This window comes from Pyrgilauda ruficollis, unplaced genomic scaffold, assembly GCF_017590135.1.
Source record: "Pyrgilauda ruficollis isolate IOZ18807 unplaced genomic scaffold, ASM1759013v1 scaffold10, whole genome shotgun sequence".
Lineage (NCBI taxonomy): Eukaryota > Metazoa > Chordata > Aves > Passeriformes > Passeridae > Pyrgilauda > Pyrgilauda ruficollis.
The window spans coordinates 10937692-10958254 of record NW_024508101.1 but is presented as its reverse complement, the minus strand read 5'-3'; the positions used below and the strand labels follow the sequence as shown (position 1 = coordinate 10958254).

The 20563-nt window shown below is 46.0% G+C and overlaps 1 protein-coding gene across 4 annotated transcripts; it reads left to right on the top strand.

Moving 5' to 3' along the window:
- Positions 1 to 2821: 2821 nt before the first annotated feature.
- Positions 2822 to 20217, top strand: TPRA1 (transmembrane protein adipocyte associated 1). 4 transcript variants are annotated; one of them, XM_041461264.1, is made up of 11 exons: positions 2823 to 3033; positions 6614 to 6816; positions 6972 to 7104; positions 9971 to 10057; positions 11649 to 11721; positions 12664 to 12743; positions 13852 to 13962; positions 14370 to 14430; positions 15475 to 15577; positions 16189 to 16269; positions 17308 to 20217. In XM_041461264.1, the coding sequence occupies exons 2-11, from the start codon at positions 6626 to 6628 to the stop codon at positions 17540 to 17542; spliced, it is 1155 nt and encodes a 384-aa protein (XP_041317198.1). In that variant the 5' UTR covers positions 2823 to 3033; positions 6614 to 6625; the 3' UTR covers positions 17543 to 20217. The 4 variants fall into 4 exon arrangements, with proteins under 4 accessions (XP_041317228.1, XP_041317198.1, XP_041317219.1 ...); XM_041461285.1 differs by lacking the exon at positions 2823 to 3033 and adding an exon at positions 3081 to 3444; XM_041461275.1 differs by lacking the exon at positions 2823 to 3033 and adding an exon at positions 4166 to 4405.
- Positions 20218 to 20563: the final 346 nt, after the last annotated feature.

Below are 20563 nucleotides of genomic sequence, written 5' to 3'. Positions count from 1 at the left end.
CTGTTCAATGCTTGAACACCATTCCAATGAAGAATTCTTTCCTAAGGTCCAGTCTTCCAACCCAAATGATTCTATGGCTTAAGGGAAGGCAGCCCAGGACCCAGCTAAGGTGGTGCTGTCTGACAAGGCCCAGATGACACACTGTGATGAGCCAGTGTCACCACAGGGTGCCACTGTCTGTCCAGGCACCAGACAGCTGGATGGACAGACAGATTTTCTGTTTGTCCTTCCTGGAAGACCACACACCATACCATGTGTTCACTGCTAACTTTGGGTGCCACCTACAAGTGGTCCTGTGCTTGAGCTGGGGTGCTCTTTGACAAGAGCTAAGCTTGGGCAGCTGAAAGCACCCCTAAAATCAGGCTGCTGCCATGCACGGAACATGGAACATAGAGACATGGACTGGGTACGTGAGAGGGCTGAGATGCAGATGGGGCCCAGGCTGCTCGCTGGGATGATCTCACCTGAGCACCAAACTGCTGAATATCCAACCATACCACTAGGATTTTGCAGACTCGTGGCTTCTTGCAGCACAGGAAGAGCCCTGGCGACTGAATTCCCCTTGGAAAAAAAAAAGGCAGAGACACAGGGGTGCAGTCCAGGTGGTATCCTGTGGTGCAAATTTATGCCCAACACTAGAAATCAGCAGGTTGGTAGAACAGCTTTGAAACAAGACAGGCACATCTGTCCCTGCAGTTGCTCAGCATCTGAACAGCAAAGCAGTTTCAAATCAGAAATAATATCCTGCAGACTGATCGAATAAAAACTGAAAGAGTATTTGAGAGAGATAAAATGTCTCAGAAGAGGGGAATTTGGTGACTACATAAAGGTGTAATGCTGTTCTGGACACCATGTCTGCATCTTCCACCTCTGACACCTGCAAGGCAGGTGAGATTGGCACAGCACAGCAGGCTACAGCAGGTAGAGCAACAAGTGCCAGCTTTCCATGGGGCCCCCAAGGTTGTATCAAGGCTGCTGAACATCACCTCTTGTCCTGCTTCAGCCCAGCAGCACCAAGAGATACAGCAAGGACAGAGCGAGTGAGCCCTGCCATCTTTAGGTGCTGGCTGGAGATGCCACAAGAGCAGCGGTGCTCAGCTGAAGTGGAAGGATGTGTGCAGTTAAGGACATGGAGCAGTCCTTGGAGGTGGGAAGAGGGGAGTTATGTTTGCCCACACCATGTGGGGGCTGACAGGCAGGGCTGGTTAATTCAAAGGAGCAGTAAGTGTGGATGCCCCACCTCCTGTTTCTCATGAGAAGTGAGGAAGGCAGGAGCTGAAGTGTCACGGTCCTTGCAGTGGCATCCAGCAGTCTCCTGACCACGAAACAGCTTTTGGATCTGGTGTCCCAGTTACTGGGCTCTAGCCTCAAACTGAATCACATGGGAAAAGCAGGTGGATTGGAAAGCAAAATCTCTCCTTCTGACAGTTATGTGGGAGGTAACACATTCAACTAGTTAGTGCCTGAGGCAACAAGTGAGAAGACATGGATTTTACTTGTCTGTTACCAAGGCACTTCTTAGGCAGAAACACTCCACCTCTCTCTAAACAGAAGTGTCCCTTCTGTAACTCAGAGATCTTTGTGTCAGCCAAGCCTTTGAGCTTGGATCCCTAAATGGAACGTGTCAAAATATTGCAACATATCATTAACCTGAACGACAGTGTGAAATGAGACAAGCTAAGGACTGGCTTCTCCAGATGTCATTCCAAAGGCATGACACCAGCATGAAAACCTGTTTCAACCCAGTGGAAAATCAGCAGAATAGGGCTGAGGCAGGCAAGTCTCCAGGTACAACCCCTTCATGAGGCTCGCTGAGGAACAGCTGGAAAATTTGACCTAAGAAGAGGATCAAGCAGATTTAAGCCGAGGAAGATCCATCTGTGTGTGAGGAGGGCCTGGACCCTCTGGGTCCGGTGTTTGCTAGAGCAGAACGTGCCAGCTTGACCAAGGTAGGGATCCTCTAAAGAGGTGTAGGCTCTGTACAGCAAATTTCAGTGTAGCAAAAGCCTTTTATTCCTGCAGAACCAAACCCTGCAGCCACAGGTGAGCCCAGGTAGAAACCCGTGCCAGAATGCATCCTGCAGTCCTTGCAATGACTCAGATAACAAACATTCTCCTTGGAACTTCCCTGTCAGTCAGCTCTTACTGCCGAGAATAACGTGCTGGTGCTTAGCTGGTTATTTCCTTTAATTTCCTAAATAAATCTTGGCTCATTTGTCACAGTTACTTCCTTGTTTACGATACCGAGCGTCTCTTTCGTCTGCCTGGCATTCGCACCTCGAAATCCTTCTAATTATTGATCGCATTTCCCTTTAGCAGCTGTTGTCCAAGCTACGCCGTGCTTCTTCAGTCAGCTTTGAACTCTCCTTAAAAGCCAAACTCGCAGGTTGTTAATCATTCTCCCCTGCAGGAACTTATTACCGCGGATCTCCCTCAATTATTAACTGCCCCGCCTTGCATCCAGAGGCCGCACAGAATTCCCGCGGAGCGTGACGGTGGGTGCAGGATGGCAGAGCGCTCGTTCTTGGGTGGGATGTCGGGCTGTGGGATCGGGCTGGAGAGGACAGAGCCTGCCCTGCACGGGCAGAACCGAGACCGCCGGACCCTCCCAGCCCGGGGTCACCTCCCTGCCCGTCGCCACCGCTGCCCGACGGGCTGGCGACTCACAGGTGTGTGGGGGACGAGGCGCCTTTAAAGCGCGGCGGACCCGCCCCCTTAGTCCCGCCTCCCGGCCCTTTCTATTGGCTCGCTCCGCACTTCTTTCGGGCCCTTTGACAGGAGCCGATCTCTGATTGGTCCAGCCGCGGACCTCTCGGGGACCGTCTCTCAATAGCGCTCCTGGGATCGGCCGACAAGCCCCGGCTGTGGCGGCCGCGTCTCCGCTTGGCTGCGCGGCGCTGCGCTCCGGCCTCTGTTCAGCGACGCTCCCCGGCTGAGGGGAGCGGCAGGCCCGGGGCCGGGATGGCGGGGCCGGGACCCCGCGACTGAGCGGCGGCGGCGAGAGCGGGGCTGGCCACGAACGGGGCCCGGCGGGTACGAGCGGAGCGGGGCCGCGGGAGGGGATAGTGCGGCGGGACGGAGGGAGGGAGCGACACTGCGGCGCCTCAGCGGGGCCGTGCTGCGCGGGGGCCGCGGGCCTCCGGGGGCCGCCTGGTGCAGCCCGGGAGCCCCGCGGCCGGAGCGCCCGGGGCACCTGTGGCCAGCTGAAGGTGGGGTGGAACTGCAGCGGGTCTCCAGCTGTGCCTGAGACAGGCGGAGCGTCCTCGCCAGCCTGGAGCCGAGTGACCGCGCTCTGCCGCTTTCCTTGCGTGTTGTGCGCCCGCCTTCCACAGGAATCAAAACCAAAACAGAAGAAACCCCGGGATATGCATTGCTGTAATCCGCCTCTGGGTCATAGTTCTCTGTCTCTGAGGCTTTGGGCTTTTTTTTCTACTTCAGCTTTCGGTATTTTTCTTTTCTTTTTTTCTTTTTTCTTTTTTCTTTTTTTTTTCCTTTTTTTTTCCTCCCTCATTGCAGTTCCTTTATTTTTAAGCTTAGTTCAGAACGAGATGTGAGAAACTGGAAGGGAGCGCCTCAATTACTGGGGGAAAATCCCTGTCTTAAATTTTAAGAGTGAAGTGAAAAATGCACCTATTGTGGCCAAAAGAGAGGGTTGAAGTGATTTCTTAAAAAGGAAGAGAGAACCAAAAAAAAAAAAAAAAAAGAAAAAACCAAACTTTTTTTTTATTATTTATTTTGTTTAGGGTTTTTGGTGGTTTTTTTTTTTTTTACTTGTTGTGTTCTGGGGTATTTTTGAGCATTTAAGTTACTGAAGTAACAGTTACATTAGTTGAGCAGGGATCTGGTTAGTGTGGTTTTATTGCACAAATACAGTATCATAAGAAGCAGTCTTAATTCTGTCACGATCTGTATGTCAGAGACTTTCTGATGCTGCTTGCAGAAAGACAGAAAAGTTTTGATTTTTTTATTACAGCTGCAACTTGTGCAGTTTGTAATTCACCTTTCTGTAGGTGGGCTTTGAAGGAATAGACAATTGCCAGTGAATTTCAGTGAGCCCTGATATTGTTACAGTGCCATGATTCAAGGACCAGTATGCATTGGTGAGATAACATTTCCCTGAAGGTGCAGCAGAGCCCTTCCCAGTGCTCTGTCACTGCGGCCCAGGAATCATGCCCGTGTTCTTAGTCTGAATGCAGCTTGTCCAGGGCCTTCACCAAATCAGCCTGACTTCATCTGGAGTGTAGAAAAACATGTTATTTTGTGTTCTGGGGTACAGAGCTGCCTGGCGGATGAAGAGGGGAGACCACGACAGCAGCACTGCTTCCTTTCCAGGCAGTTCTGGGGTGATTTTACCCACCATGGGCTGGGCTGGCTGAAGCAGGCAGTCCCATGGAAGCAGGGTGTGGTGAGTGAACTCTTGGATATGCTCAGCTGACTGAACTTATTGAGGACTAGACAGGGCAAAGACAGTGTGCTGAAAGGAGCAGTGTTGCTGGGGATGACAGCCCCTAGTTGGATCCTTTCCCTCAATTCCTGGTGCTGTTGCTGTGGGATTTTTGCTGTTGCTTTAGACAGAAGTGGGCCAGTTCTCCACATCGTTGCTGTGGGCCTTAGCTGTTAGAAAAGCATGACCACAGTGCTGTCTGTCTGGTGGCCTTGGCTGCCCTCTCTTATCACGTTGGCTGTTCTGTTGCTATGCTTTGTGTACACTTTATGTGGGGAGGAAGAATACAAATACCAGACTATAGTGAGCAGCCTGGCTGAGAGGTGAGCTTGATTCTGCTTTGCCCTTTGAAACCTCGTGACTGGACTTCTGTTACATGTGGCCAACTCCTCTCCTTATCAGCAGCTGCTGTTGTGTGATAGTGGTGGCTTCTGGAGAAAAATAATGGAGCCTGTTTGCTCTTTTCATAGGAAGTTGTTTTGCTAATGTAAATCTTTCATATCTTTAGACTTGAGCTTTTTTCAGTGTGACAGGCAGATGGAATTTTGTCCCAGAAGAGTTACTAGGAGGTTGTGATGGTTCTCAGTTAATGTTATTCTGCCTGTGGTCTGTGAGGTTCTTCTTTACTTTTCCCCAGCTTTTTAAAAAATCATGCAGCAATTTTTCTGTGTTGGCAAATGTGACCGTTCTTGACCTCACCTCTACTGCTGTGTAGTGGTGTTAGAGAGGAAGAGAACGGAGCAAAATTGTTACGAGAAAATTCTTCTCTTAACAGTTCAGAGAAGTGAGTAGCTGGAGGGAAGAGAGGACACTTCCAGAGAGAAGTTTGGAACGTGAAGGTCGTTTGCTGGAACGTCTACTTAGAAGTTGAATTTTTTGACCCAGGCTTTGCCATCTTGGCACAAAGCTGCTCCTTCCAGATCCCTGTGTTTATTTACTGTGATGCCTCTTGTGCAGCACAGCGTATGGCAGCCACAAAGGAAAATCCCAGCTCAGGGAATATCTGTCAGCAGGGGTGAATCAAAGGCAAGGTTTGTTGGCTAAGGATGGGATGATTCCCTTGCCCCTTAGAGAACCTGGGAAGTGTGTCAGCCTCTGAAGAGAAAGAATAGCCTGTGACTGACAGTCTCAAGCAAGTCTCTGAAGAAGGTTCTACTGAACTCTAAAAGCTCAGCAGATGATACGGGGCTGTGCTGTTGCTTTCCAGCTTGTGACTCACTCAGAACCTCTGAGGGAAAATACCTTCTGAGCCCTGTCATGGGGGCTGTCAGTTTTCACCACGCAAGTCAGGCCTGGAATCAAACAGGGAGATTTTTTTTTTTAAATGAATCCTGGATTAGCTATAACACACAGACTTCTGGAGTGCTGTCCCTGGCAATGTGCATCTTTAAGGTGTTGGCTGTCAGAGATTTATCATTTCTGCATCTGTGGGTTGTCTGTGAGCTCTCTTTTGGGGATTGTCAGGAGGGGTGATTGGACCGTGTGTTTGCATTCAGCTTGTAGCTACTGAAGTACCTTAACAGTCAGGGTTCTACTTTAGGGTGGGAAGAGGGTTGCTCAAAAATAGAATCATTCTGGTGTCTTGCAGAGGGTTAGAAAAGAGTGCTGCATGTTGGTTTTTGCCAGTGTTGGGTTTGAAAGACTACAGTTCCTTCAGGTGGGTGTATGTGAGGCTCTCCCTGCTCTCAGACATCAGAGTTGGTAGCAGCAATGGGGTTTTAGGAGGGACCTTCACCTTTCTTTGCAGTATGAAATCAAATTATTGACTGTCACTTCCTGATCTTGGGACCAAGAAGAAATGTCCTGGCAAAGTAGGGTTTTTGTCTCTATCTGATGATGCCATATATTGCTGTTGAGTCTTGATTTCTTCTAGGAATCGGTCAAAGTGACAAAATTTAATCCTACACAGCACCATTTGAAGGTGTTTGTTACTCTGATATCAAAGTGTGGTTTTGTACTGACCACCCTAATGGCTGTGTGCAGACAGGGCAGGTGGCATTTCATTGTGTAATACAGTCTTTGACATGATGATAATTGGCTGTACCAAGCAGGATGCAGTTGTGCAGGGGCTTAATGTCAAGGATGTGTTTTTTTAGCTGTGACTCACAACTGATTTAATATTGCTTTTTTCTCTGCTGTGGTTGTCTTGCTCTGTTTGATCTGGACCAGAAGGAGGACAGGATGTTCCAGTCCATGATGTCTGTGATGACATTCTCTGTGTCTGACAACATCACACATTCGACTGCCCTGGTGACGGCGCTCGATAATGTGACAACTGTCTCTCCAATGACAACGCGCGTGATCAACGACACCAACATCACGGTGCCGCACAAGTGCCTGCTGTTGCTCTATGAAGACATTGGGAAGTCCAGGTGAGTTGGAGGAAATGGGACCACAGTCTGACCATGGACCAAGGGAAAGAGCTTGCTCTGTTTCTCAGTTTGGTTGAGAAGAGACTGGGGATGGTGCCTTCCTTTCTAGAGGCTGAAGATCAGGCATAAAACCTGGTTTATTTATTTTTTTGCAGGGTCCGCTACTGGGATCTTCTGCTCCTGGTTCCCAATGTGCTTTTCTTTATGTTTCTTCTCTGGAAGCTGCCCTCTGCCAGGGCCAAAATCCGGGTCACTTCCAGCCCGATCTTCACTACATTCTACATACTAGTGAGTACCACTCTGTGCCTTTGAACTGATGAGTGTTATTTTTATTATCACTCATGAACAATATCACTGAACTAGTGGAGAGAGCCTAGACCAGCTCCTGCAGGGATAAAATCTGCTTTCTGTTGAAGGTGTACTGCAAGAAGTAGGCATTTTTTTCACTGCTTGAATTCAGCTTTTAATAGGTTCTGGAGCCAGATCCGCTGGATTTTGTTCTCCTGTGGTGATTTCACTTTTTCCTTTTCCTTTTTTCTTCTTTTCTTGCTTTGATGTCTTGGAATGTAGTATCTTATGTTTTCTTTGCTCCTTGCAGTAAGTAGCATGGGACACAAACCCAGCTTTCCATTGAGGTAGTGAAAAGAGAATAATTTGTGTAAAATTGTTGAAAAGCTTGGTCATCTGCTGGAGAAAATGGTTATGTGACAGAGTTCTGGTTAGTCTGGAAATGTAGAAACCCAACCCTGTTAGTTTCTTTCACATCATGTCAAAGTGGCCCTGACTTGATGTTCTTTATTGTTCTTAAGGTGGAAACAGTATATTCAGTACAGTTACAGTTCGCAAACGTGAAATATCTTGTTCTCCTCTCACCAGTCCTGTGATACTGCTTACAGGACATCATAAATGCAGCTAAGAACCTACCTGAATTTATTTAAAAATACCATTCAGAAACTTTTTAATATCCTGCCTTGCCTCAGTATGTAGCATAATATGATTGCTCTTCCTCAGTGAGATTAGTACAGGTTGTGGAAGGGAATGTTTGAATTGGGTTAGATGGACTCCTCTTTCCCTGGTCTGTGTACAGGTACTGATATGGCAAAATCCAAGAAGATCAAAACCAAATCTGAGCTAGTAGCCTCACCTGAATCTTTCTTGGGAAGTTTTGTTAGCTTTTTCAGGCCATGAGTTGGGGTTCTGGGCTTCTGCACAGTTTTGGATAACCAGGTATACATACAAATGTTTCAGCCTTCTAAAAATATTACTGTCCCTTTCCAGTCTGGATTTAAACCTTTCTACGTCTTTCCAGTGATGCATATGGTAAGTAGAGGTTTGTGCCAAAGGCTTTGAAAAACAAAACTCTTGATAAACCAGAGGGAGGAAGGTGAACTGACTTTATGCTCTGGGTGGCAACTCAGCCCCACACAGCTGCTCTCTCACTCCCCCTCACTGAAACAGGTGAGAGAATCAGAAGAATAAAAGTGAGAACTTGTGGGTTGAGATAAAGACAGTTTAATAAGCCACAGCAAAAGCTGTGCACACAGAGAAAGCAAAGCAAGGCTTTCACTTACCACTTACCATGGGCAGGCAGGGATTCAGCTGTTTCCAGGAAAGCAGGGCTCCATCACATGTAATGGTTACTGGGGAAGACAAACACCATTACTCTGAAAGTCTTTTCCTTCCTTCTTCCTGTCTTTATGTGCTGAGCATGATGCCATATGGGATATTCCTTGGGCCAGCTGAGGTCAGCTGTCCTCTCTTAACTCGTGCACCTCCAGCCAACTTGTTGCTGGAGTGGGATAAGAGGCAAAAAATGTCTTACATTCTTTGTGAATGCAGTGCAGTAGTAATGAAAACATTTGTGTTATCAACAGTTTTCAGCATAAAAATCCTAAACACAGCCCCATACCAGCTACTGTGAAGGAAATTTCCTCTATCCCAGCCAAATCCAGCACACAGTTTTAGAGGAAAATGCTTTAACTCAGTCTCATACTCATTTCTTGAGTGTGTTATTGGGAAATGAGGATGGAAGTGTGTGTTCTGTAAGGTCTTCCTTTAGATTGGCTGTTTGTTGTGTTCTAGAGGAATGCTTTCTGTGGAGTTGGTGATTAATGTGGAGTTAACAGATTGGGAAGAGTCTCTACCTACTTAGAGAGGAAACAAAAAGATGTGTGTTCTTATCCAGTGAGCTGTTGCAGCTCTAGAACACCATTATATGCAGGGACCCATCTTTTTTGTCAGTGTTTTGTCATGGAGTTTTCCACCTCAGGAGGGATTGCTGTATTCTCTCTTGCCATTGCTGTGTCTTCTTCCTCTAAGAAAGAGAAACTCATCTGTGGGTCACTTATTGATTGTTTCAATTCTGCCTTAGAATCAGCTTGGACTCTTGGTTCTTGGATAGGTTTAGCTGTCTTCTATCTTCATCATTAGGATCAGCCTGACATTTAGAGAATTTTATCTGGAAAAATTCACTTTCTTAGATGAAAGTCTGCACAGTGGAGTGTAGATACATCCAGTGAGCTCTTAACTGCACAGTATGGCTGTGACAGCACAGGGTAACTGAGCCTCGCTGAGCTGTCATGCTTTGATGGTACGTGCAGTGAGTTGGGGATCTCTGTGTTGCACTGTGCAGCAGGGTAAGATGTTTTAAAGCTGGTGGCTGCAGGTGACTTTTCCTCTGCATTCCTGAGCATTGTCAGTGTGGAGTGAGAGATCTGCAGGTTTAGTTTTGTCACAATTGTGTAGTGTGGTAGTTGGTATTGAGTGGTTTCTGTTATCTGATGTGATTGGTTTAGTCAGACATACCAACCATTTGGTTTTGTAATTTTTTTTCTGTCTGTTTCTTTTTCTCCTCCCCTGCCCCAGTGGAATGAAGGGAAGACTAAAGATACTATTGTAAAGATTGGGTGAAGAACTCTTCAGAGCTTAATCTGACGGCTGATACAATTGTTCCTTCCTAAATTCCAAGCACTGCTCCTATCTAATGGGTCTTAGGAATCTTTTTCAGGAAATTAACTCTAGTCTGCTGCAGGAAATTCTTAGTACACGTGATCAGCCTGGAAAGCTGACCTGGGAATGGTATTCCAAAAGGGTTTCTGATCACTACTGCATATGTGCCTTTTGACATGAGCTCACTTTTGCTCTTTTTCTGCAGGTATTTGTGGTGGCTTTAGTTGGCATTGCCCGAGCTGTTGTCTCCATGACTGTGAGTGCCTCTGATGCTGCCATGGTTGCTGACAAGGTCGGTGAAACACTGACATTAGAGGCTGTGATTTGTGTACTTCTGATCACAGCAATCTGCTCTGGCTTCCCTCTTACGTGTGTACAAGAAGAATGTGCTTTTTTGTGCTGTACTCTTAGCTATGTGTACTATGGAATCCTGTTTTGATAGCTGGATCTACATCATCACAACATCCAGGATGGTAAAACAATGGGTTTCCTAAAATAGACACACAAATAGTGGCACCAAAAGTTTCCTGTTTCAGGGATTAAATGAGTCTCTTTTGCAAGAGGTAAACGTTGAGATACCTTTAATGGATAGGCAAGACCTGGCCTTTGTTACTCTTGTAATATTCCAGTGGCTCTTTGAAAATGTTGCAGTTTTTGTATTGAATGCAAATAAAACCAACTTCCCCTTTAAGACTGACACCTGAACGTCCTTGCGACCACTCTGAGCACAGGGTGAACCTTTATCAAACAGGAAATATCTTTGTATGTGCTGTTCCTTTGTAGTAATTTTGACTTGTACCAAAATATTGCTTGAGACAAAAAGCTCTGCAGTTCTTGAGCTGTTAGAGAAAGAGGAGTCACCTACAGAGTACAGGTCTTTGGGCTTTATTCTCTGGGGTCAGTGTGGTTTCCTTGCTTTTCCCTTTAATGTTACTGTCAAAGCATTGTGCTGAGCTGCTGTTGCAAGTGGCTGGATGTTTGTAGCATTTTTCATTCACTTCTGTCCAGCAGATGTAGGTCCAGGACTTGAATAATGAAGAAGAGGTGGAAAGGTGTTTTTTTCAGCTATGGTGTTGCTGCTATGTGCAGCAACTGGGAAATTATGTAGCAAGACAGATACTCTGACAGTTTTTTCTGTAAACATGTCCTATTCTGTCTAGTACGTTTCTTTTATGTTCTGTTATATATATGCACACAAACACACTGTGTATTTCCTGGGATTAGAGGTGTTTTATGCAATGCTTCTTAAAATATTACATATCTTCAAGAGAATACCGTTCAGAGGTAAAGGGTTAATAAACCAGAATTTGGGTTCTTGTTCTAGGTTTGGCACTGATTTATTGCATGACTCCCTGAAAAATTGCCTCACCTGCTTTTTTTTGGTCTTGTTTCACCAAATAAAAGATGAGATGGCAAATGACAGGCAGGAACAGGGGGTGCTTTTTACTTGAATATGCTTTAGATTTAAGGACCAGTACCTTTGGAAGAGGGCAGAATGCAGAGTTTGTTCAGGCACGTCTACTGCTTGAGGAACTGGCCTTGTTTAATATTTCACTTTTGAGGTCATCATGGGCTTGTGCTCTTTGGGAGCACAGTATCAAGAACATATCTGAAACAAGTGACAGAGCCTCAACTGAGGCAAACCATGGCCACTTCCTCTCTGTAGAGCTGTTATTTGCTCATTCCCACCCAACTGTTCTGTTCCACAGGCATGAACAGGCTTGGAACAAGCATGTGATCAGCATCCCTACAAAGTGTGAGAAGGGTTTGTGGAAATGACCAGCCATTTAGAGGCTGCCATCCCCTGGAGTTTTGCTTTATTAACTTCAGACTGGTTCCTGGTTCCATCTAATCATGTTTGTCTGGTCTCTGCTATCCCTCAGATCCTGTGGGAGATCACAAGGTTCTTCCTTCTGGCGATTGAACTGAGTGTGGTGATTCTAGGCCTTGCCTTTGGTATGTATCAGGAGTGCTTTGAATGTTTCCTGTTGCCTTTCCTTCCACAGAGGTTGTGTTTGTAAGTTTATGGTGATGCTGATTCTATAAAGTGAAGAGGCTATAGAATAAATACAAAGGGCAAATAGTGGAGATTTAGTTAGAAGTGGCTGAAGGCCTCATTATACTTAGAGATCTATGGTTTGTGTGATTTAAGGGTTTATATGTGCTTGGTTTGTCCTGCACTCATATGATGGAGTGTACAGCTTAGGTAAGATTTTTATGCCAAGATCAACAGTCTGATCTTTGCTTCAAGCCCATTTTGTTTAAGATGGTCCCATTGAGGGCCCTTCTATCCCCTTCATCCCATCCTTAATTGGTTTGATCCATCCTGGTTGCATTGAAATGCTTTATCTTCAATTTTTCAGTTATGCAAGTGAAAATGCCTCTCCCTGTGGGTCAGAGGTAGAGGAGAGGGTGGGTGTTACTGTTGCACATGTCAGTGGGACATGTGAGCAGTGCATTTTTTATCTTCTGAAGGCTCATAGAATAATTTAGATTGGGAGGAGCGTCTGGAAATTGCCTACTTCATTATATTGCAGTACAGATTTCTCTACCCCAGCCTCCCATCAACTCTTCTCCCTGAGAAGCTGCTTTATAACGTCTCAGTGTAATTGATGCTGGAATGATTACTTTTTTTTTTCTTTCCTGTAACCCCAGCAGAAGGACTTAGTTGTTTTCTCTTAGTGTAGACAGGAGGAAAGCAAGTTAAAATCTGTCAGTTTGTAAATAGGATTTTTGGCTATGAAAGGCTCAACTCTCCAAACAGGGTTTAGTGAGCTTTAACCTTCCCTTGAAGGCCTCTGGAAATAAAAGTGTTTTCCTTTATTGGTTGTGAAAAGAACTGTTTTTAACCAGTGCTGGGATTACATCCTGAGTCGCTTCCATACCCCATAATTACAGGTCACCTGGAGAGCAAGTCCAGCGTGAAGCGTGTGCTGGCAATCACCACTGTGCTGTCTCTGGCTTATTCTGTCACCCAGGTGAGTACACTGAAGCAGAATTTGCAAAAGAAGGAACTTTGCTTGAAGTTAAGCAGTTAAGTGTGTGACTCCAAAGTGGCAGCTTTGCTCTTTAGATGAGGTTTTGGAGGAAGACTGAATGCTTGTGGCAGTGTATAAGCAGATAGTATCTGCTTGTCTTCTTTACTGCATAAATAGCTCGGGTAAGGTGAAGAAATGAGGTTTGGATGGATTGCATTGTTTAGTGCATCTGGGAACAAGAGTGAGGTTTTCCACACCTGAGTCACAAGTTCTGGATTTGGCCTCAAGGGCCATGAAAACCATGTGCTTGCCAAGTAAGGGCAGTGCAGTGCCATTGTCTGCTGACTCTTTGAGAGCTGAGAGCTCTTGCTTCTCTTCAGATTAGCAGCTGGCTTGCTGGCTCAGTTTATTAGGCATGTCTTCATGTCCCTGAACAATGCAATCTGTGTCTGGGTTTATTCTCCTCCTCGGCGTGTCAGTGGTCAGCCCATGTCTCTGTACTCAGGGCAGCGCCAGAATAACACACAGAGCTTTGTTCTGGGACCAGGCTCTTGGCTGCAGAGGCAGTGAGCTGATCATTACCACATGATAAATCTGGAGGAGCCTCATAAAATATCAAGTGTTGGAGCTATATCTGGGTTCAGTAGTGCTTACAAGCAGTTTGTTCTCCACTGTCTTTAAGGGTAGCTCCTAAACAAGGCAGTGTCCTTTCCCAAACTGACTATATTCTGGATGTTTCAGCAGAAAGGTCTACTTTAAAGATGGAAATGGAGCTCTTGGTCTGTTTTAGACAGATGAGTGCTTGCATCCCCTGTCTTCCTCAGTCTTACTTCTGTAATGTCACTGGTGCCAGTTTCCTTCAGATGCAGATTCTTGCCACTCTTTCTCTCCTCACTTCTTCACTTCTTCTCACTTCTTGTCTTCAGTTTCTTCCTCTTCTGTGTGAGTGTAACTTGGTCTAAGCAGGGCAGGGCTTGGTTGGGTCAGGAGTGGGGGGCAGGCCAGCTGCTTTCTGAACCTCTTTAAGCATAGTGTCCCTTGTCCAAATATGCATTTAAGTGAGGATACTGCTTGTAACAGAATCATGTTGGTGCCACTTCTCTCCTAGGGCACTCTGGAAATCCTATACCCTGATGCCCACCTCTCAGCAGAAGACTTCAATATCTATGGCCATGGTGGGAGACACTTTTGGCTTGCCAGCTCCTGCTTCTTCTTCCTGGTAAGTACTAGGAATGTGTTATTCACTCTGATAGCTTCTTTGTATTTTCTAAATGGAGCACGGAGGATGATCTGAGTACAATAATGCCCTAATCCCCCTCCTGCAGCACAATGTTGATGCTTCTCATGTGGTGGGGAAGCTGAAGCAATAAAGGTGCAGTGGGAGTGGTGTAAGCTGGGCCAGCGGTATTCCAGCTGAGCTCAGATGTTCCTCCCTCCCGTGTTTCTCAGCTGTTTTATGCTGATGGGGGGGAGTTGTGGGGCCTTCACATCTGTACTGGGTTTATTGTTAAGGGTTTGTGCCTCTGCCCCGAGACACGTAGGGAGTGCATGATACCACACACCATCCCTGCAAAGATTGCTGAGTTGCCAAGCAGCCATAGAACTGTTAGTTCTTTGTCTCAACAGGTCTATTCCTTGGTGGTGATTCTTCCAAAAACTCCTCTGAAAGACCGGATTTCTTTGCCCTGTAGGTAACTGTAGTGTTTTCCATACTATAGATGGATACTGCATCAGGATAAAGCATAGATGGGAGTAAAAGGTTCCTGCTGGTGTTTGTGCTGCAGATGCATTCCACGTCTCAGAGTTTAGATAACGTGGCAGAGGACCGATAACTTATCCCTAGAAAAGTTAGTATGTTGTGTCTTTTGGAGAGCAGAGTAAGAGCAGTTATACTGCTACTTTAGTAGCTAAATAATTACATTAAGAAAACAAGACCTACTGCTCAGTTAATGATGTAGATATAATGTAAATATATAATCTTCTGAGAGCCTTAAGAAATGGCTTCTTAATAACAGCTTCCTTTGAAATGCACACATGATGTTAAAGTGTGTGTGCTAGTCATCCCCTGGGAAGGGAAGCTTAAGTGGGAGCTGCTCAACAGTTTTTATCTGGGCTTTTGCTTTTGTAAGTAAATGCTTCTGCTTGTTTGGTTTTTGCTGTTGTTGCAGAATATCTGCAGCTCTTGAATAGAGAGAAGCTGTTACTTAGGTGTTTGTACTGAGCTCTTCTCTCTCTAACTAGTGTTGACATCCCTGTGTGGGTATCCTAAGGACGGGGATATGTATGGCACAGGCACAGGTCCTGGGCCTGATCTGCCTGGTGTCCAGCATACCCTGCTGCTCCTGTCAGGGTCTCCTGAGCAGTTTTAGTAGTGCTGTACATTGAAAGGGCACAGCTTCTGGTTCAGCTGGGTTGTTTTTGTTTAGTTTTTCTTGCGGTCAGTTATGTGACTGACACTGGTTCAATTAAATCTTTGCATGTGTTGCCATAACCTTGCTTTCAAAACCCATCCTGTGTGTGCATATGCACATGCAGGAGGGTATGGTTTAGTCCATTTTACCACCATCAATTCTGCCAGCGTGGGACAGGACAATGCTGTCTTAATTCTTCAGCAGTTCTTAGAGACAAGGTGGTGAGAAGCTTGTGTTGGATTTGGCATTTCCATCAAACAGATTTCCATGGGTCTGGTGTTTGAGGTTGAGCTTCACGTGTGTCCATGTCTTTCCCACAGCCAGGAAGAGTTTTTATATTTATGCTGGCATTCTGGCACTGCTGAACCTGGTGCAGGGCCTGGGCAGTGCCCTCCTCTGTGTGGATATCATAGAAGGATTGTGGTAGGTACACTGCGGGAGGAGGTCTGCAGCCCTGGATCTTGTGTTGTATTTGAGTGTCCTTTAACACTGCCTCTCTCAAGAAAACAAACCTATGGTGTGTTCCTAAGAAGGAATAAACCTGTTGGTTCTGGTTTGTGCCAAAAGACTGCAGAGTAATCAGGAAACTCCCCAGTGGAGAGGTTGTGGAGCTGTGTGTGCTGCAGTTGTCTTGAGGTGGTGAAGTGAGAGTAATAGTGTGAATTCACTGATGTCTGGCCATTAGTGGGTAATAAGAGAGGAAATTGTTTGTTAGAAATATGTAAGACACCCTTATACCTGGAGTCGTGTTCTGCAGGAATCAGTGTCACATCTGTGAGTCAAAATTGGGAGTACTGATACTCTGCTCTTGGCCAGACCTTGGGTTTTGGAATGGTTCCCCCGAGTGTCTAGAAGCAGTGCCGTATGTTGATGACAATGGCTGTGACTTTGCATCAGTTTAAACTTGTTTAGCATGATTTTTCTTGATCTCTGGACACTTTGAAGGGAAATTGGATCATTTGGGAGGATGTGAGTGATGTTACACAGCTCTATTGTGCTTGAGTACTAAACCCCTTCATGTTTGCTGTTGACAGCTGTGTTGATGCTACCACGTTCCTTTACTTCAGCTTCTTTGCACCTCTCATCTATGTGGCATTCCTGAAAGGTTTCTTTGGGTGAGTAGCCAGGAACAGGAGTTTAGATGGGTATATATTGTCATTTAAGTGTTTTGCACTCAGGTTCTCTCAATCTGCAGTCTGCCAGTTAGAGGAGTGCCCTTGAAGAATTTCTGTGACCCGGGGCTGCTCACTTCTGTGCAGGGCTCCTTTGTATGCAGAGCTGAGGGCTGGATTCCTCTCGCATTCCTGAGGATCACTTCTTCAGCGTCAGCATCGTGTGTAGTACAAAGTTTTTCTGTTGAAGCTGATAGCTAAGTGCTTAATGAGGAATTGAGTCCTGGGAGCTTAAATGGTCTTCTGGGGGGGTTTTGGGGTGAATTTGTAGAAAGGATGTGGGAGTTCAGTAGCTCTTCGGCCGAGGACTGTTCCATGGGCCCAGAGCTCGCTTGTGAAGAGCCCTGGGAAGGGCCATTCTCAGGCCGGGGTCGCCGCCGTGTGGCCACTCACGGGAAATGCACCTTGGTGGGAAAACGAGTGGTTTAGTGGAGGCTTTAGTATTTGTTGGTCATTAGCGAGAAACAGCAGGCTTTAAAATAACTAAGAAGATAAAGTGCTTTTAAAATATAAAAATATACCTCTGCATCCCTTTGAAATTAGAAGGGAACATTGTCTGGAGTTAAAGATGAAAACTGCTGATCTACAAGTGTTTGTATTTTGGTTTTCATGATGTGCACAGGTAGAACTTGAAGTGTATTCCTGCTCTGACTCATTTTTGTGTCAGTAGCCAGGATGTTGTGGAGTTCAGTAAGTGTTCGGGTGCTGTTGCCCTCAGTAATTCAAAGCTCCTGAAGATAAGAACTTTTTTCCCACACAGAGTCAGGATTTTTATATCTCTTAAGTGACTTCATCCAAAGCTTAATTTAGCATTTACTTTATGGCAGTTACTCTGCCACAGATTTATAGACCAAAAGCTTATTTAAAGAGTGTTTGAGGTCTAAATACACAATTTCCTAACGCTGATGAGTTTCAGTTAAGGATAGGTGGCTGTAATACCACGTTGGTAAAACATGCATTTTAAATCTTTCATCGCTCCAGGTCTGAACCGAAGATCCTTTTCTCCTACAAATGTCAGGTGGATGAACCTGAGGATGTGGATGTGCACCTACCCCACCCTTATGCTGTTGCCAAGAAGGAAGGAATGGATTCTGGGTTCTACTCAAGCACTCAGATTGACACCACAGCCTACCTGGACGACGTGGCCTCTATGCCATACCACGTGGGCAGCATCAACAGCATAGACAGTGACCGCTGGAAATCCATCAATGCCTGAGGCAGGGCTCCTGAATCACATGATGCCTCATTTCTTTCCTTCCAAACTCTCTGACACTGCAGCTGTTAGGATGTCCTCTGGAAATCTGTCCTTGGTTACTTGCCATGGCTTTCCTCTTGTCCTTAGGATTTCCCAACACCTACTGTGGAACTAAGTTGGCGGCCCAAACCCTTTTGGGAAGAACACTTTCTGTTACTACATGAGAACAGTGTGGAGCGGTTTTGTTCATAAACCTTTAAACACTGAACTTTCCTGATCCTCCACGTTCCAGATGTGAATGTGACCCAGAAGATAGCCCTGGCTGGCACCTCTTCCTTTTCAGTGACTGAAAGCACTTGCTTCTCACTTAGAGCAATGGTGTTTAGGGGTGAGGGTGCTGATTTGACTGCTGTATTGTACATATATAGAAAGATTTTGGTGGCTGAAACCAAATATGATCTTCCTGGACTAAGCAGCATGGCTGCCTGCATCTTGCCATAATGCAACAGCACAGGTGGTGATAGTGTCTGATGAGGGAAGCTGGTCACTGGGGCTCACCCTTGGTTTCAGCTAACACTGTTGAAAATTGTGAGTTGGAGTTGCTAGTGGTTAAAAGGAATGTTCTCAGTGTATGGGGAAAAAGAGGTATGAAGAGGAATGAACTGTTCTCTGTGCCCAGAGAACATTTGGGGAAGGCTGGTAGCTCACTGTGTGGATGTGAAGTGGCTGGACAGTAGGGAGACAGAAGGACAAACAGTGCTGCTGTCTGGCTGAGCTGAAGGAGCTGTGAACCAGTCTCTGGGGGCTGTAGTGCTGTGCATTTGAGCTCACAGGAAAATCTAAGCAGCAGCACTGAATCAGGGTTGAGTTTCAAGAGTAAAACCTATGAGGTAGGTGTGTTTTCCATCTGCACCATACTTCATGGCTTTGGCAGGGGCTCGGAGAGTGCTGTGAAGGAGGAAGGTGACTCTGCAGATGAAGGCTCCAGAGACATTCAGGTGCTTGAGGCAGAGCAGAAGCCTATGATGAGTCTGAGCTGTCAGAATTTAGTGAGGAAACTCAAACCCCTCAGGTGTGCTAGTATCAAGCTGGCTGATGTGCTGCAGTGGGAGGGGAGTGGGAGGTGAATGTGTATCTCTGGCAGTGTCCTTCCCTTACATTGCAGTTCAGATCCCCAGACTGCTGCTGGTCTGAGTAAGTTTTATGGCTCAATATGTTGAAAATGCTTATGTGCATGTGGGGAGTGGTCCTTTTCAAGACTTCCTGGAACTTCTTATTAACCTCTTCCTTGCTGGAAGAGGGACTCCTGTTGTCTGAGCTGTCTGGCATGCAGTTTCAGGACATGGTGTTCCAATCCAGCGACTGTTCATATAAAGGCTGCATCAGTCTGGTTTCTGGGATATCCTGTACTTTCCAAGGATGAAGATGTGTATTCCTCTAGATTTGGGGGTGCTTTCCTACCTGAGTTCTCCAGGTAGGTGGAGATCTGCTGTAAGCAGCTTTCCACTAGGGATGTTAGAAGGAGGGAATTTGCAGTGTTTGAGGACTGTGTGAATCTCTTGCCCCAACTTACTGCTGTTCCTGAAGAACACTTGAGGTAAGAGTTAGCAAGGTGCAGTGTGGAGGTGTTGGTTTGGATCATTAGCAGGTAGAGATGGTGTTTGCTACCAGGTGTTCCCATCACAGGGAAAGAAAATGTGGGTAAGAGCATGAAGTTCATATTGGTTGCCTAAACTATGCAGGCCTTTGCTTACCTTATTTTGTTAATGAGCAATGCATCTTCTCTGTCTGCCTGGGTACTTTGCCCTGCAGGCCTCTAAGTAGCACTGGCACCTTGACAACAAACCATGCCCCAACCCACCCAACCCCTCACCCCCCTTTTTTATTTTTATTTTATTTACTTCTGGGGGAAAAAAGGCTTCCATCTATCTGTGTGCTCGAGGTGAGTAGTTTGTTGTAGGTCACAGCCTGTCACATTTCCATTTCATGCAATGACTGCAGGGGCTGCATGAGGAGCTGGCCAAGTCAGCCCTTGTCATGTTAGAGAAGTGTTCCATGCACCTTGGTCACTGCTGTCAGTCAGCCTGAGCCACGCTGGACTGCTTGCTGTAAAAGGGATGGATGATGTGCTGCCTGAATTGCTCTGCTGCTGCTCCTAATGCTGCTTACAACTCTGATCCTGAGCTGCTCTTGGTTAGAAAGGGTGGGGGAGCCTGCAAAGCTTCCCTGGGCCTTGGACAGAGTAAGAGAGATGAAGATTTCAAAGCGGTTGAGAACTAAAGGAGCAACTGCTTTTCCATCCCAAGGAGTATTTGTTGACTTTCAACACCCTGAGTGAAAGGAATTTTCTGCCCTCCTTGGTAATGTGAAGAGCCTGTTATGAATTTGCCTTTTTTACCATCTGGATTCAGTGCTGAAGGATCACCTATGCAGGTTGTCAGCGTCCATCCTGTCCTTTGCTGGCAGGACTCCAGTATTTCTGGGATGTCCCATGTTCTGCTGCTGAGGAGCTTCTGCACTAGGTCATGGACTGACCTTCCTCCTGTTATGTATTTATGTATATATAATGCTTTGGGCCATCTTAAAGTGGTTCTTGAGCAAAGTGTGTTATGTGTGGGGGTGGTAAAAAAGAGAGAAAATATAGAATAAATGTATATTTTTGTTTGTAAAATAAATAAAATTAAGTTTGGCATAAATGGTCGTGCTTTATTTCTCAAATGAGACATACTGGGGAGGAAAAATAACTTGAAGATTTGAAAAAAAATGCAGGAAGGCATGGGCACAGGTGTGATGTGGTTTAGTTTGCCTTTGCCAGCTGTCTTTCCTGGATCACTCTGCAGGTGGTGTCTGCCACCTGGCTGGGAGTGTACACCTGGAAAGGCCTAGGGAGGGATGACGGGAATAATCACAGTTATGGAAATACTTCTGGAGGAGTAATCACATGGTTGAGAACTCACCAGGCTGGAAGAGCAGTGGTGCAGGCCTGTGAAACCCTTAGAGAGGACAGAAGAGGTGAGGAATATCTGTTCATGGGCTCTTTCA

Coding starts and splice junctions, on each gene's coding strand:
- TPRA1 (XM_041461264.1), top strand. CDS start 6,626: ATGTTCCAGTCCATGATGTCTGTGATGACATTCTCTGTGTCTGACAAC. Junction 6,817..6,971: donor GAAGACATTGGGAAGTCCAG/GTGAGTTGGAGG, acceptor ATTTTTTTGCAG/GGTCCGCTACTGGGATCTTC. Junction 15,578..16,188: donor GATATCATAGAAGGATTGTG/GTAGGTACACTG, acceptor TGCTGTTGACAG/CTGTGTTGATGCTACCACGT.